Raw genomic sequence first — 15,206 nt, 5'->3', positions numbered from 1 at the left:
AGCTCCCACCACAGTCCTCTTTGCAGTGTTCAAATCCTCCTCCTGCCAGAACCGTCCTGGCAGAGGACTCCAGGTTGAAGTTAGGGGCCCTGGCAGTCTCTCCTGTCCACCTTATGGAAGGATCTTTTATCCTAAAAGGCTGTGACCAACAGTATAGAGGCACTTCATGCGAGCAGCTTCTAATATGCACCTCCTGTATCTCCCATCTTACTCGTTTCCATCAAAGGAGCAGTGTCAGGTGACAGAGCACACGTGACAGGATTCATTGCTGCCCCGTACTATCGTGTTTATTCCTCTGGGCTTGCACAGCATTTGTTTCTATGTGAAGCAGGAGTGACGCTGACCTAGGGTCTCCCGAGGCCTGGAGTGAGGCCGAGGCCTGCACCACCCTGAGTGTCCACCGCCTCTGTCTTCCAGCAGCCGACTGCAGCACATCATGGCTGAGATGGTGTCCACGGAGAGAGAGTATGTTCGGTCCTTAGGGTATGTCATTGACCATTACTTTCCAGAAATGGAAAGAACGGACCTGCCCCAGGACCTCCGAGGGAAGCACAGCATCGTTTTTGGGAACCTGGAGAACCTCTATGATTTCCACCGCCAGCACTTCCTGGCGGAGCTGGAGCGCTGCCAGCACTGCCCCTTGGCGGCAGGCCGCGGGTTCCTGAGACACGTGAGTCCCTCCCTCCCAGGCACCGGGTCCACACGGCAGGCGCCCCTGTGGGAGGCGAAGGCGACATCAGCCCAGGGTGCCTTCTGAGAGGCTGGGTCTGGCAACGCCCACGTTTCGGGTGATTTGGATCCGTGCAGACCCAGCAATAAACAGACCCCAAAATAGACAAGAAGGCTGTGGCTCTGATCACATCGAGTGTTTTTGCTTGGTGCCACCCGAATGCACCCTTGGCCCCCAGAGCCATACGACGCTGGAGGCCTTGCCTGCATCGTCACCCACACACCCCTCTGCTCACCTCTCAAGGCTGTTGGCCCGAAGCAGTTCACGTCCTGTACATGGGAGCCCACCTGGTCCCATCCTCAGTCCTCCCGCTGCAGCGGCCAGCTCCCTCCCAGGTGGGGCCCGGGCCAGCCCACCATCTGAGCAAGCCAGGTCAGGCTTTCTGCGGAGGCTCCCGGACTGTGCACGTGCCCCAGACGAGGGCTGCTCTCCCCATGAGAGTCCTCCCAACTGTGTATATGAATATCTCCCTGTCTGGATCATTAATGAAACTCTGAATTCAGTTTGAAAAGAAATGCTTTCACCTAGCAGTCCCCACGCAGTGATCCAGGCAGTGGGGACGCAGTGGCACCTGTGCCGTGGGCAGGTGAGACGTGGCCTCCGCATTCCTAATGTAGACACCCACAACGGAAACGCCCGAGGGTGAAAGCAACTCCATGGTGCATCTTTTCAGCTGTTTCTAAGAAGGTGCTTTTAGCCAGAAGATGAACTCTGTGTTGCTTTATGTTGACAACAACAGCAAGAATTTCAAATGTCAACATAGCTTTGGTTCTGGGCTCCCCGTGCCCCCTCCCAGGCCCGCCTCTGCCCTCTCCCCCATGCCCTGTAATGCCCAATTCTAGATCTCTGGCATCAATGTGCTGGTAAGCCCCGGCGATCCCAGGGCAGCGCTGAGCCTCCTTGTCTCCTGCCCGTGGGAGGCACAGCACACAGAGGGTGGGGGCAGAGGCAGAGACTGGACCTGGCCCCCCTCAGGTGCCCCGTGTCCTCCCTTCTTGCAGGAGGAACAGTTCGGCATGTACGCGCTCTACAGCAAGAACAAGCCCCAGTCGGATGCCCTACTCTGCAGCCATGGCAACGCCTTCTTCAAGGTCACCCCCCCACCCCACGAGCCGCGCTGTCCCCCACCTGGCCCCGGCTGACCCTCTCGCCCCGGCCCTTGCAGGACAAGCAGCGGCAGCTGGGTGACAAGATGGACCTGGCCTCCTACCTGCTGAAGCCGGTGCAGCGCATGGGCAAGTACGCACTGCTGCTGCAGGACCTGGTCAGGGAGGCTGGCCGCTGCCCCGTCCCAGAGCAGGAGCTGAGCGAGCTTCGGGCTGCCCAGGGTGTGGTCCGCTTCCAGCTGCGCCACGGCAACGACCTGCTGGCCATGGACGCTGTCCGAGGCTGTGACGTGAGTGCCCCGAGGCCCTGACGGGCTGTCCTGAGTTGAGGGAGGGTGTGGCCTGGGGCCAGAGTACATGAGCTTCCCTCTGGGGAAGTCCCCAGAAGCTTGAGACCTCTCTGGGGCCAGCGGGTCAGGGGAGCAGAGAGGGGCTTCATGTCCGGGCAGCCGCGGGGCATTATAGGAGGCAGGCCCTCAGTGGCTAACCATCCACCTTGGGGCTACTTGGCTGTCAGGCTTGGATCAGAGCAACACTGGGAGCCTGGGCCCGGCATCCACACAGCCCACATGGTGGCAGGATGGGACCAGCTTAGAAGAGGAGTCCTGCCCCCAGCAGAACGCCTGGTGTCTGACAGCGGAGGGACAGCCACAGGGTTCCCAGGGAAAATGAAAATGTTCATGCCCTGCTAAAAACTGCATCAAGAGTCTCACAAACCGTAATCTGAGCGTGGGCCCTTCTGGCCGCCACCCTGCATGCATTGTCCTCCCACTGAGCAGCCCTGGGTGCCTTGCAAGGTGAAATGGCCTGTGTGCGCACAGCCATGGATGTGCCAGTGCCCTGCCCTGCCCTTTGACCCCACCTAGGCTTGAAGGTGGGACCTCTGGCGTCAGCTGGAGAAGGTAGATCTGAGGCTGTGGCCAGCACCAGAGATGGAGTCCGGCATGGAGTATAGTTGTCCATGGACAGCCATGGAGGACTCAGGGTACCCCGGCATGGTCACTCCAGAAGCCCCCATTCAGCAGACTTAGCCGAGTCATTTGGGATTGGACCAGCCATTCTCAGGAAGCCCCCAGGACAGGGCTATCCATGGGCTAGAAGGTTACAGGAGGGACTTAGCAGTGGTGTCCACAGTTTGGGATACACTCCATGCGGTCCCACTAGCCATCAGCCCAAACTGCAGCTTGGGGGGTACTTCTGTGGGTAGGGGTGGCTCAGGTGCAGAATTCGTAACCTGACTCCCACATAGGCTATATCGGGTATTTTTATGCAGAAACAGGTGAGAGTTTAGCACCATGTCCACAAGGGTACTTCTGCTGCGAGCTCCATGCAGACCAGAGGAGCCCTGCCTGGCCCCAAGGGTTTTCCCCATACATCTGAGCAATTCTCAGGCACCAGCCGGGTGTCCTGTAATTCAACTCAACCCTGACGCCATCTGCATGGATGTGGGGTGAGATCCCACAGGTGACGGGTTCCATCCTACAAGACTGCCCCACCCCCCACGGCACCGATTGGTCACAACAATCAGAACCCAGAGAGACCGTTCACTATGACATCACCAGTTTATTGTGAGGGGCATAAGTCAGGAACAGCCAGACAGAAGAGGCTCAGGGCCAGGTATGTGGACAAAAGAGGCACGGGCCGCCACACATGCTCACCCACCCAGCCACCCTCCAGCCCCGTCCTTTGGGGTCTAGGAGGAGGCATCATCGAGTGAGCACTGACCATGGGTGATGATTCTACCTCCAGTCCCTCTCTCCCCAAGGATTGGGGCGGGATCAGGTCCCTGAGGGAGGCTTGCTCCATCTGCAGGTGAATCTGAAGGAGCAGGGGCAGTTGAGATGCCAGGATGAGTTTATCGTTTGCTGTGGAAGGAAAAAGTATCTGAGGCACGTGTTCCTCTTCGAAGACCTCATCCTGTTTAGCAAGACCAGAAAGGTGGACGGGGGTTATGACACCTACACGTACAAACAGTCCTTCAAGGTAACATGCCCGCCTCACACCTGACGCCCCTGGGTGGGAGCGGTGAAATAGGACATACGGGGCTGTGTCTGAAATCAGGAAGTCGCACGGACACACTGGTCCTTTATGGTGCTGCGGGCTGGTTCAGCGGCTGGGAAACTTCTCAGTCAGTAACTTCATTTCTGATTGTGGTGAAGGTGAACCTGGGCCAGTCTCCAAGGGTGGCCCTCACCCCCCAGGGTTCTGAGCTCTAGACCTCCCGCAGGGAGCCTATAGCCCTTACCTGCAGAGGAGCACATCAGAGGCAGTCCTGTAGCCCTGTCCAGCACAGCCACCGCGGGCCACTAGAGAGCCTTCCAGTCCAGCCTCCTTTTCTCCATTGGGGAGACTGCGGCTCCAGGAGGGAGTCAGTGCACATGGGTGGGAATCTGGTTTGTCCTGGGGGTCCCTGTCCAGCCTCAGCCCCCCATTTGGTATTTGGGTGAAGAGCCTCTAGCACTGAGGTGCTGGGGTCAGATGGTGGCCAGAGAATGGTCAATTCCTCAAGTGAGGATCAGAAGTTGCTGACGCTGCTGCCACTTGCGGCTTTTGGTATAGACGGCTGAGATTGGGATGACAGAGAACATCGGAGACAGCGGCTTGAGGTTTGAGATCTGGTTCCGCAGACGGCGAAAGTCCCAGGACACCTATGTTCTCCAGGCCAGCTCTGCAGAGGTCAAGATGGCCTGGACCCACGTGATAGGGCAGATCCTGTGGCGGCAGGCTCTGCGGAACAGAGGTGGGCAGAAGAGGGCCACCCAGGGCCAGCCCCTACCACTCCCCCAGTTCTGAGTCCCATGTCCCCCTTTTTGTCGTCGACTCCTTGAGCTCCCTGAGAGGCCAGACCAGGTGTAGGTGCCAGAACGGGAGCCCCAGCATCTCTGGGTCCCAGCAACACTTGGGGAGGGTGCTGGGCCAGGCCCTGACGTGCTCCTGGTCTGGATGGAGGGTGCTGGGTACACAGCATTGTCGGGAGAGTATTAAAGCCAAGCAGTTCCTTGGAAAGTTGCCCTATGTTATTCTGTTTTAGAACTCAGAATGCAAGAAATGGTGTCAATGGGGATTGGCAACAAGCCGTTCGTGGACATCCAGTCCAGTGACGCGGCCCTTAATGACCGGGCCATCAAGGCAGCAGGTAACATGGCCTCAGCCCTCTCTCTCCCTCACCCTGTCCCACTGACTGGGGCCCTGGTGTTGACTGCGGGCCCGAGAGCCAGCACAGTGGCTGGATGGGTGGTGGCCACATCATGCCCAAACTGACCTCAGTGGGAGGGACTTGGTTGGGTTCTCAGATGGCTGCTTCATTATCAAATCTGGGCAGCACGTGTGGAGCAAAAGCCAGATCAGCCTGCTTTCTGTCCCCTTCCAGAGTTGTGGACCCGAGCCCCTGTGGCTGTACCCTCCTGTGACCGTGCCACCCCCTTTAAGAGGCCACACTCCACCATCTCAGACAGCAGCACCTCCTCCTCCAGCAGCCAGTCCTCCTCTGTCCTGGGACCACTGAGCCCGCACACGTCTGCCAGCCCAGCCCTGCTGAGCACTGCCTCTTGCCCCTGGCCCCACGACATGCGCACCTGCTTGGAGGAGGAGGAGGAGCTGGAGCTGGAGACGGGGAGCCCACCTTCCATGCGTGAGTGCACCCAGGCTCCAGAGCGGCAGGTGCTTCAGCCTCCAGCCACTCTGGGGGGGTGGGGGGCGGGGTGGGCGGTGCACCTATGCAATTAACTCACTTGCCTTTATAGACTTCCAAAAGTCTTTAAACACATTATAGTTTTTCTTTAATCAAAAAAAATAAAAAATTTTCACTTTCACCTAAAACATCACAGGAAACAGATTTAAAACAACCAAGCAACAAAACCTAGATGAAACAAAATATAAAGAGACAAAAGCATATGACACGAGATTTTAAGACCTAGGACATCTGCCACCACCAGTAGTGACCTGAGACGGGACTGTGATGTGAGCCCCATGGTCGTTCCCATCTCTGCCTGGAGGGCACCCGGGAGCCACGTGGGGAGCCACGTGGGGAGCCACATGGGGAGCCACGTGGGCAGACCCCCAGGGGAGGGCAGCCCAGGGGAGCCCCATGTAGCAAGAAGTCTCCAAGGCCTGGGTCCAGCAGAAGGCTGGTCAGCACCGCACCTGAGGGGACTGCCCAGGCTGGAGCCTCTGGAGGACTAGAGAGTACCCCACACACCTGCTCCCAGCAGCACACGGGCAGCAGCTCCAGGGCAGTGGCAGGTCCTCCGAGGGCTTGCTCAGGACACCATGTTGGACTGAACACCTCTGCTGACCTGCACCAGGTCATGAATGCAGGGCATGTACAGGTGATCTAACTGCATCCGAGAGCAAAGGTTAAGGCGATTTATAGGATTACACACATGTTTGGCAGCCAATGGGGTAGATTTGCACTGTCTGATGCAAGGAAGTAGGAAGCGGAACATGACAAGGGCAAACAGGCGAAACCAGCTGGAACCGATGGGTTTGTTAGAATTGGCCTTCACACCATCATTCTGTGTCCTTCTGGCCTTCACACCATCATTCTGTGTCCCTGACATCTAGAACGTTACATCACAGCAGGGAAGGTGGGACAGACTAAACTTAGCACCATAACAGGCTGCAATCATTAAGGTGAGCACCTCCCTGGATAGAGTTAACAGCACGACTTAACAGAAGAAAAGCTTAGTGGAGATGTATCAACACGACACAGAATCACCAAGTCAAGGAAGAAGATCAGTGAGCTGTGGATGACTTTGAGTGGCTTAACAAACACATAACAGAGTCCCCAAAATGGAGAGATGGCAAAACTTTGAAGGAACTATGGCTTAATATTTCCCTGATTTGGTGACAGGTGTCAGCCTACAGGCCCAGAGGAGACCCATGAGCCCCAAGCACGCAGGCTGGAGACACAGTGACAGACAGAATTTCTGGGAAGTGGCCAGCGAGAGCCGGCTGTCTGGCGCCATGAGGAGGGTGGCGGCAGCATCGTTGTCACCACACACAGCTCGCGGGGGGCACGGTTTGCTGCTCTGAACAGAGAAACCTTCAAACGAGTTCAACGTGATGATGTCTTTCAGTAACAGTGACACAAGGACATTTTTGTGCAAAGGCTGAAACAGCTCAACCAGCAGACCTGAAAGGTCAAAGGATGTTGTGCAGGGAGGAGGACGGTGACCCTGGGGGAAATAGGAGACGGTGCGCAAGGCTCGGCCGCTTACCTATCTGTCAGGGGCAGTGGCCCTGGGGACAAGCACGGCATACGTGAGAACAGCATCGACGTGCTAAGGCGGACGGCGTGTGCACCTGGAAGGTATCCAGCCATGGCGGCCTCTGCCTGGCTCCAGGCCTCTGTGGTGTGGAGCGATACTGCGGGGCTGCGCCAGTGGGACATACACATCCTGGACGTAGGAAGACAGTAGGGAACAGAGGACTAACAGGGGAGTCGGTAGAGGTGAAGGCCAAGCAGACCTGTGGCCGCCAGGAGCAGGAATGCAGCATGAGCAGCCTCCTGTGAGTGACACGCGGGCTGTGGGCTGTGTCCCTGCCACTCGGCCAACGCACACGGAGGAGCCAGCACTCAGCCCCACATGCAGGGGCCAAGGTGCTGGTGGGACCCGCAGGGGTTGGTTATCTCAGCTCCTGCGGTGGAGGATCATGGGAGTCTGCTTTCCCACACCCCACGGTACCCCACGGTACCCTGCAGTAGCCCCATGGTACCCCATAGTACCCCTATGGTACCCCCACAGTACCCTCACACAATACCCCAGAGTGCACCCCACAGTACCCCATGGTACCCCACACAGTAACCCCACAGTACCCCCATGGTACCCCACACAGTACTCCCCAAAGTACCCACACAGTACCTCCCACAGTACCCCGTGGTATCCCCCACAACACCCCCACGGTACCCCCCACAGTACCCCACAAAGTACCTTGCAGTACCCCCCACAGTACCCGTCACCGCACAGTAACACCACCCAGGTGAGGACCCTCCTCAGGGTGATGCTGCCTGGGACATGTTTTCTCCCAAGCCCCCAGTGTACCTGTGCCCCAGTGACAGCATCTTTGAGGGCACCGGCTGACCACAGTCGTGTCTCTGCCCAGGTGGAGGCATTGCCCTGAATCCTGGGGGTGGGCCAGGGGTGCGGGGGGCTGCGCACCTGCAGCAGCCACCTGGGTCAGGCTTGTGTCCTGGACGGGCCCACGGGGAGCACAGCTGGGCACTCCACACTGCCATCCCAGAGCCGTGGCACCTCCCCGGCAGTGTCCTCCCCAGCCCCTGCAGGGCTGGCATGTCCCACAGGGAAGCCTGAGTCCGGAGGTGGGGCTCTCTTTCCCCCGAGGAGCCCCACTAGCCGTGATGGTCGGGGCCAGGGGTTGTGCTCAGCCACTGTGGCTCCTGCACAGACAGCACTGTGATCCCCGTCCCGAAGCCGGGGTGGAGCCCCCAGAAGCCACTCAGGCAGGAGGTGGTGCCTGCATGGCAGGGTCATGGCCACAGCTTCACATGCAGTGACAGTGGACAGGTTCCCGCAGCCCTTTGGGGCTGAGACCTGGTCCCGTCCTGCTCTGAGGTTCCTTTAAGCCACCTGGTCTTTCCTGGGCCTGGTGTTCTGTTTTCACCTCTGAGCTGCCTGGTGGAGGGGAGAGGCCACTGAGCACCTCCCTCGTCGGCTGATTTCATAGGAGCAGGGTCGGTGGACACTTGCTCACATGGTGTCTGCACTCCAGCCCCGGTCCGTCTGCCCTGACCCGGCCTCACAAACATCCTGTCATCACTCTGCTGGTGATGTCTGTTGATACACATCAGAGGGCCCCGAGTGCTGAGGGCAGCCAGCCCTGACCCTGCCTCTCTTTGCAGTGACTGAGTACATGTTATCGGGGGACAGTGGCCTCGGGCTCCCTGGGCCATTGCGTGAGGAGGGCCACCCGAGCACCTCCCCTGCCATCCCAGGAGGGGCTCCCAGCTGCAGCGGCACAGCCAGGACTCCATGACTGTGAGTCCCCCCCCTCCTGAGACTTCCGTGTCCAGGGCCCACGGCCAGCATGGGGGCCAGCCTGCCACTGAGGGCACAGATGAGCCTGGACACACCCTGAGGGGAGGCATGGGGGAGACCAGGGAGAGGGAGCCACCAGTGTCTTTCACAGAGATCTTCTGACGACTGATGACAAGTGACATGGGCTCTGATCCGTGACGCCCTCTCCTTCTGCCAGACAAAGGCTTCTGGGCAGTGGTTTGACCATCGAGCAAAACACTCCCCAGAAGAGGGGGTGTCCTGGCTCCCCCTGAAGTGATGAGAGGGTTCACTCATCCTTGGTCACCCTAAGGTGCTGGGTGCCACAACCAGCCAGACTCCCTGGCAGGTCTCCACCCTGTGCCAGATGCTCCAAGCACAGTACATGGCTGGATGTTAATGCCCCCCCAGGAGGGGCGCACTGGCCAGCAGGGCTGCACCCCCAGGCCAACTTCCCCAGGACCCTGTGCCTATGCCCCCTGGAAACCATATACCCAAGAGGGTGGCATGGTTACTTGTGAGAGCTCGGGTATCCCTCCAAGAGGAGGGGGCCCTCAGCCTCTGGGAGGCGGTGGAGACCAGCTCTGCCTGCCCCAGCCTCCCTCTGTCGGGAGGGCACCCCTGTGTCGGGACTGTCCTGAGAACAGAGGCTTCCCCGCCTCCCACTTGTAGGCCAGGCCTGGAGCCCCTGCAGAGGCTGTGCCAAGCTCACATGCCCTTGTGTTCTCATGTTCTGGGATCAGAACAGCAAACACAGGACTCCCACGTTGTGGGACCAGAACCCTCTTACTCTAAGATGCATCACAATGCCAGCCAAGGTGGCCCCCTGGCAGGCTCTGTCTGGGCCCAGAGCCAGGGGCACCACCCATGAGGGACCCAGCCTCGCAGGGGACACCCTCCTGTCTGTTTCCCTGACCTTGTCCGTCCAGGCAACTACTTCTGTAACAGGATATGTGTGTGTGAGTTTGAGAGCACCCTAGGGGTGCAAGGGCTCCACAGCACCTCCCAGACACAGACTCGATGCCACACACAGCCTGGGCACCTGGTGGGAGGGAGGGAGAGGGCCGCGGTGTCTGAGTCAGGATGTCCTTCCTTTCCCAGCCGTGACTTATATGGAAGAGACTGAGCCCCTCCAGGACAATCCCGTCACAGGGAGCACAGGAGCCTCCACTATGGCCTGAGGCTGTCCTGCTGGGGGCTCCTGGTGCACCCCCACCTCAGCCACTGGCCACAGGGTCAGCACGGCCCGGTCTCCGCCTGCCTTTGTGCATCCCCCCTGCATAGCCCTCCACCCAGTCTAGGGGCTCAGGTGGCCCTGCCACTCTCACTGCTGCACCAAGGTTGGGGTGGGAGCTGGCGATTCCTCAGTTCCCATGGGGAGGTCCGGGCGGGCTTGGATGGTCTCAGGGCCCAACAAGCCCTCTGGGACCGGGGTTTCCCCAGTCTTCCAGGCAACACAGGCCCATGGGCAATGGTCCCCCGGAGCAGCCCCACTGAGTGGACACCAGGCACAGGGACACCTCTGAGTATATTTGGAATCTCGGTTTTCTTTCATTTTTAATAAGGTAGTGACCTGTGGCCTGGGACCCAGGTTGGGGCGAGGGCACAGCAGCTGGGCCTGAGGTCTGGGGTGTGTCCGGGGCCCCAAGAGGACCACCCCACATCAGATGGAGGAGCCTGGGTGGATGCCAGGCCTTGAATGAGCTTCATGCTGTGAGGTGTCCTCAGAACGGCAGCCACGTGGGGCAGGGGCTGGGGTCAGACTGGGTGCTCACCATGGTGACCTTGCCATTTCCAGCTACTGTAGGATGTTTTCTTCGTTTTTTCAATGCTGATTCAATCCAAACTTGAGGAACATAAATAAATGAGACGTGTTTCTCTCACTTTGTTCTGTTGTATCCGGGTACGTCAGTGACATGCTTCATCCAGGGAGCCTGGCTCCTGTGACTTTGAGGGAACATGGCCCTGGGCAGCAGATCAGCCTTCATCTGCGGTCTCACAGCCAGGGCCACCCCTGCCCTGGGCATGAGCAGCACTTTTCGGGGGCCTGGTGCCCCTGAGCCACATGCTGGGACAGCTCTGCTTGCATAGATGAGCACCACAAGGACAAGCTGGCCACTGCCAGACGCCTCCACGGCCAGAGCCAAACAAGCGCCCATGACCAAAATAGCCGTCAGATGACCAGAGAGCCTGCTCACTAGCTTCTGCCCAAAGGCAAGCTGCTCGCAGCAGCTGCAGCTAAAAATAAGCAAGAAGGGCATCCATCTTCGGGAGAATCTCAAGGGGAGAGCTCCGTCTTGCTTTTGGGCCACTGCATGCGGGCACGATGAGGTCGCTGCGCTCTATTTCTGCTGAGGCCCTGGTGTCTCACCCCCAGGTGGCCCAGCAGAGCCTGGACAGTGTCGCCCACAACCTCTACCCACTCCTGTTCAAAGCCAGCTACTTGCTGGAGCAGGCGGTGGTGATCCGAGCCCTGTTGGAGCGCTGGCCCCTGGAGGAGTTCCGGCTGAGCGTGCTGCTCGGGCCGCACTCTGAACCGCCGGTGGACCTGCGGGACCGCACCTGCAGGCCCTGCCTGGAGGCTTGCGTGCAGGGCCTCGCAGACCACGTGCTCCGGGCCGCGGGCCCATGGCGGCTGCGCGTGGCTGACCTCACGGGTGTCCGAGACGTGCAGGTGCAGCAGTGCCCCTGCGGGAGGGCTCTGGGCAGGTGGGGCCGCACCGAGCTGCTGGCCAGGACCTGCTGCCAGCTGCAGGCGGCGTCCCTTGTGGTCCGGCCCCCCGTGCGGGTCCTCACTGATCTCTTTGTCACAGAGGGCAATTTCGAGCTGGTGCTGCGTGCCCTGGGGCCTGGCCCTGCACCGCTGCGCGTGCACTGCCTTTCTTTCCGAGCAGACAGTCTGGGCCCCAGCCAGCTAATGCAGGTGCTGCGTCTGGCAGGGCCAGGTGAACTGCACAGGCTAGAGGTCGTGCACAACGTGCGGCTACATGCTGGCCATGTGCAGCAGCTGCTGGCCCAGGTGGGCTTCCCACGGCTGGCCTCACTCACGCTGCCTGCCAAGGCTTTCGACGCGCCCCCAAGCAGCACCCTGAGCCCTGACCGCGCGGACCGCCTCCTTACCTCCATCGCCTGGGAACTCAGCCAGATGAGCCAGCTCAACGAGCTGAGTGTGGCCTTCTCCACGCTGACAGGAAAGATTCCGAAACTGCTCGGGTGAGTCTGGGGTGACAACACAGAGGGCAGGCCAAGTGAGTGGGTCTCTGCTCACAGTTCCTCGTGCAGGGCTGTTGATGGGGACTGGGGCCTGGGGTGGGGGGTGGCAGGCCCAAGATGCATGAGGGACCATGGGATGGGACCTGGCTGCTGACAAGTCAGGACGTTCCAGGCTCCCTCTGCCTTTACCCCAGAAGGCCTGGACAGGGTAGGGTAATTGTGCTCCTCACCTGTCTGATAATAAGTTACCCCAACAATGGGCAATATGGTGACAAAACCTTCAAGAACCAGCTCCACTGGGTCCACTGGGCTGTGGTCTCCTCCGAAGGCTTGGTGGGCTGGGAGGGTGGGGCCGTCCATGTCCACGTTCAGATGTGGCTGTTCAGGGTCTACCTCTGCACTGTGGCTGCTGGGAGTCCTCAGGACAGGGCGGCTGATCCGAGAATCAGAGAACACCAGGCGGGAGCTGCATATGCAGCTCACTGCTTCTGCAGACCGTGTTGGCTTGGAGCTGGTCAGCGGGTCCCCTGTGGGAGCACGAGGGCCGGGGGTCAGGGAAGGCCGACTCCCTCAGGTGGGCCTGAGCAGGGGTCTGGAGTACTGGGTTGCATAGAGTGGCAGGCTGGCGAGAGGCGCTGACGTGGACAGGTCAAGGGTCAGCAGAGAGAAGGTTGGGGTCAGACGGCAGGGCAGTGTGGGGAGGTGGAGCATCACAGCCCCTGGAGGCTGTGAGCAGGAGGATGGCATGGTCACCTCCGTATTCACGAGGGCCACTCTGGTCCGCAGCACAGACCTGGAAGGAGGGGCTGGGGAAAGACAGTGTGGTGGGCAGACAGCCAGCTCTCAGCACGCAGTGGCACAGGTGTGGGGCCCCCCACAGGCTCTCCTGCACCGAGTGCTCAGCCTGGTGGCATCAGACCCAAACCAAATATCCCCAGGGCGGGGTACATTGAGAAAGTGTGTTTTTCACAAGCCCCTTGAGACCTGCTGCTCAGAGCAGGGTCTCCCCATAGCTGTGCATCTGCTGATGCTGGCCTCAGCACGTGGGAGGGGCTGCAGGTACCAGGCCGTAGGAAAGCTGGGCTGGATGGCTGCATGGCCCTTCCCCTCCTTGCTCCACAGTACACAACTGAGCAACCCTCATTCTAATTGATGCTTTACTTATGGACACTAAAAATTGAGTTTTGTATTATTCCCACATGTCACAGAGTATCATTCTTGTGATTTGTTCCATTGTTTAAAGATGTAAAAACCATTTTACAGTCCAGTTGAGTAAGACCAGGCCGCAGTGGACTCTGCCTTTGGGCCGTCATCTGCGGACTCCTGAGCTAGAATTCATCTTAATTCCTCCCAGAGGTCCTCCTGGGACTGCCCCTCACCTGTGCTGTTTCTTGCCCTGCCCTAGCCCCCTACAGACGCCACTGAGGACCCTGGACCTGGCCAACTGCTCCCTGAACCACGAAGATATGGCCTTCTTGGCAGACTGCACCCATGCCGCGCACCTGGAGGTCCTCGACCTCAGTGGGCACAGCCTGTTCAGCCTGTTCCCCTCCACCTTCTTCCGGCTGCTGGGCTGGGCCGCCCAGACACTGCGGGTCCTCACCATGGAGGAATGCGACATCGAAGACAGCCATGTGAGCATGCTGATCCTGGCCCTGAGCCCCTGCCATGAGCTGTGCGAGCTCCGCTTCCTGGGGAACCCCCTGTCGGCCCGGGCCCTGAGGCGCCTCTTCGTGGCTCTCTGTGAGCTGCCCAAACTGCGGCGTGCAGAGTTCCCAGTGCCCAAGGACTGCTACCCTGAGGGTACTGCCTACCCCCAGGACGACCTAGCCATGTCCAAGTTCGACCAGCAGAAATATGACGCGATTGCTGAGGACCTCCGTGCAGTGCTGCTTCGGGCTGGTCGGGGCGACATCCAGGTGTGCACGCCCCTCTTCGGAAGTTTCGACCCAGATATCCAAGAAACAAGCAACGAACTTGGAGCTTTCCTGCTGCGAGCTTTCAAAGCTGCTCTAGAGAACTTCTCCAGAGCACTGGAACAAATGGAGTAGGCCCTTGAGCAGACCGGGGGGGGGGGGGGGGGACTTGCAGCTCGGCTGTGCCGGAGCCTGGACAGCCCGCATGGGCAGTCTTGGCCACCGGCTCCCCGCTACCATCCGTTAAAGCATCTCTTGCTGAAGCTCGTATGTGGCATCAGCTAAGCCCAGGTGAGAGGAAACCCTGGTTCCAGCAGAGGCCACTCCAGGCGCCTCCGCACAGTGGAGCGGGGCTGGGCGGGCTGGGAGCAACGAGGGGGAGCTCAGACGTCCGGCCAGGGTGGAGAGGACATGAACAACCTGTCACACAACACAGGCCCTGTGCCACATCTGGGTTGTCCACAGGGCCGACTTGGGTTTGCCTATTCATGAGCTCCTGCCCGGCATGGAACAGGGGGTGGTTAATGGCTTGAGCCCAAGGACCAGGATGCAGAATGGCTTCCTGGGCCTCTGCCACTGTGGAAAGCCCTGCCTGGGACAACCCCATCACCGCTCCGGTTTCCTACCTCCCTTTGGATGCTGACGCCAGAGGAGCCTCTGCTTAGGCCGGGGCAGCTCCTCTGTGCCACCGAGTCCAGGTGCAAATGTGCTTAACGACGTTTGCCCTTGGTTTCTTCCAAGAGCTGATTCCAGCAGAGGCTGAGTGTGGATGATTATGTACGAATACACAGCAGTGTGCCTTCCTCAGACCTGGCTTTAATTTCAGTGCAGTTAGGCATTTTAAAAAATATCTACATGTATGAAAATGAACGAAGTTATCAAGATAGAGGCTAGCCTTCAATGGGCCTGACCTCAAACTAGAACCCCAAGTGCTCAATGTGGGCTTAACTCATTCTGTGGGAGGGGCTGCCCTCCACCCAGCTCTGGGGCCCTCCCTGCCCCCCAGAGTCCTCACCCAGGTATCCATGCCCCCCTCAGGTATGTCTCTACCCTTCATGCCCCCCAGGTATGTCTGCACCCCCCAGGCCCCCTCAGGTATGTCTATACCCCCCATGTTCCACCCACTCAGGTCTGTTCATGTGTTTCTCCCCACAACCTAGTGGGGCTGCCTCGGGTGTCCACCCCCAAAGTGACCGCTGTGTCAGGACTCTGCTTCCTGGGGAAG

General features: G+C 59.4%; 2 protein-coding genes across 2 annotated transcripts in view; both read left to right on the top strand.

Annotated features, from left to right (window-relative positions):
- The window catches only part of PLEKHG4B (pleckstrin homology and RhoGEF domain containing G4B), an 80,508-nt gene extending 69,773 nt beyond the window's left edge, over positions 1 to 10,735 (top strand). The window contains exons 13-21 of the mRNA XM_055308057.1: positions 418 to 670; positions 1,732 to 1,821; positions 1,896 to 2,126; positions 3,649 to 3,819; positions 4,396 to 4,576; positions 4,868 to 4,972; positions 5,207 to 5,467; positions 8,699 to 8,834; positions 9,954 to 10,735. Of these exons, the coding sequence (XP_055164032.1) occupies positions 418 to 670; positions 1,732 to 1,821; positions 1,896 to 2,126; positions 3,649 to 3,819; positions 4,396 to 4,576; positions 4,868 to 4,972; positions 5,207 to 5,467; positions 8,699 to 8,832 (1,426 nt within the window). The 3' untranslated portion in view covers positions 8,833 to 8,834; positions 9,954 to 10,735. The remainder of the gene's footprint in view (positions 1 to 417; positions 671 to 1,731; positions 1,822 to 1,895; positions 2,127 to 3,648; positions 3,820 to 4,395; positions 4,577 to 4,867; positions 4,973 to 5,206; positions 5,468 to 8,698; positions 8,835 to 9,953) is intronic.
- Positions 10,736 to 10,870: 135 nt separating this feature from the next.
- LRRC14B (leucine rich repeat containing 14B) lies at positions 10,871 to 14,129 on the top strand. Its single transcript, XM_055308060.1, has 2 exons — positions 10,871 to 12,065; positions 13,471 to 14,129. The coding sequence occupies exons 1-2, from the start codon at positions 11,179 to 11,181 to the stop codon at positions 14,114 to 14,116; spliced, it is 1,533 nt and encodes a 510-aa protein (XP_055164035.1). The 5' UTR covers positions 10,871 to 11,178; the 3' UTR covers positions 14,117 to 14,129.
- The last annotated feature ends 1,077 nt before the right edge of the window (positions 14,130 to 15,206 follow it).

This window comes from Nyctereutes procyonoides, unplaced genomic scaffold, assembly GCF_905146905.1.
Source record: "Nyctereutes procyonoides isolate TBG_1078 unplaced genomic scaffold, NYPRO_anot_genome, whole genome shotgun sequence".
NCBI lineage: Eukaryota > Metazoa > Chordata > Mammalia > Carnivora > Canidae > Nyctereutes > Nyctereutes procyonoides.
This window is presented reverse-complemented; position numbering and strand designations above follow the sequence as displayed.

Excerpts from the sequence above, each read along its gene's own strand:
- LRRC14B (XM_055308060.1), top strand. The coding sequence starts at position 11,179 with ATGAGGTCGCTGCGCTCTATTTCTGCTGAGGCCCTGGTGTCTCACCCC. Across the intron at positions 12,066-13,470 it reads AAGATTCCGAAACTGCTCGG|CCCCCTACAGACGCCACTGA; the intron begins GTGAGTCTGGGG and ends GCCCTGCCCTAG.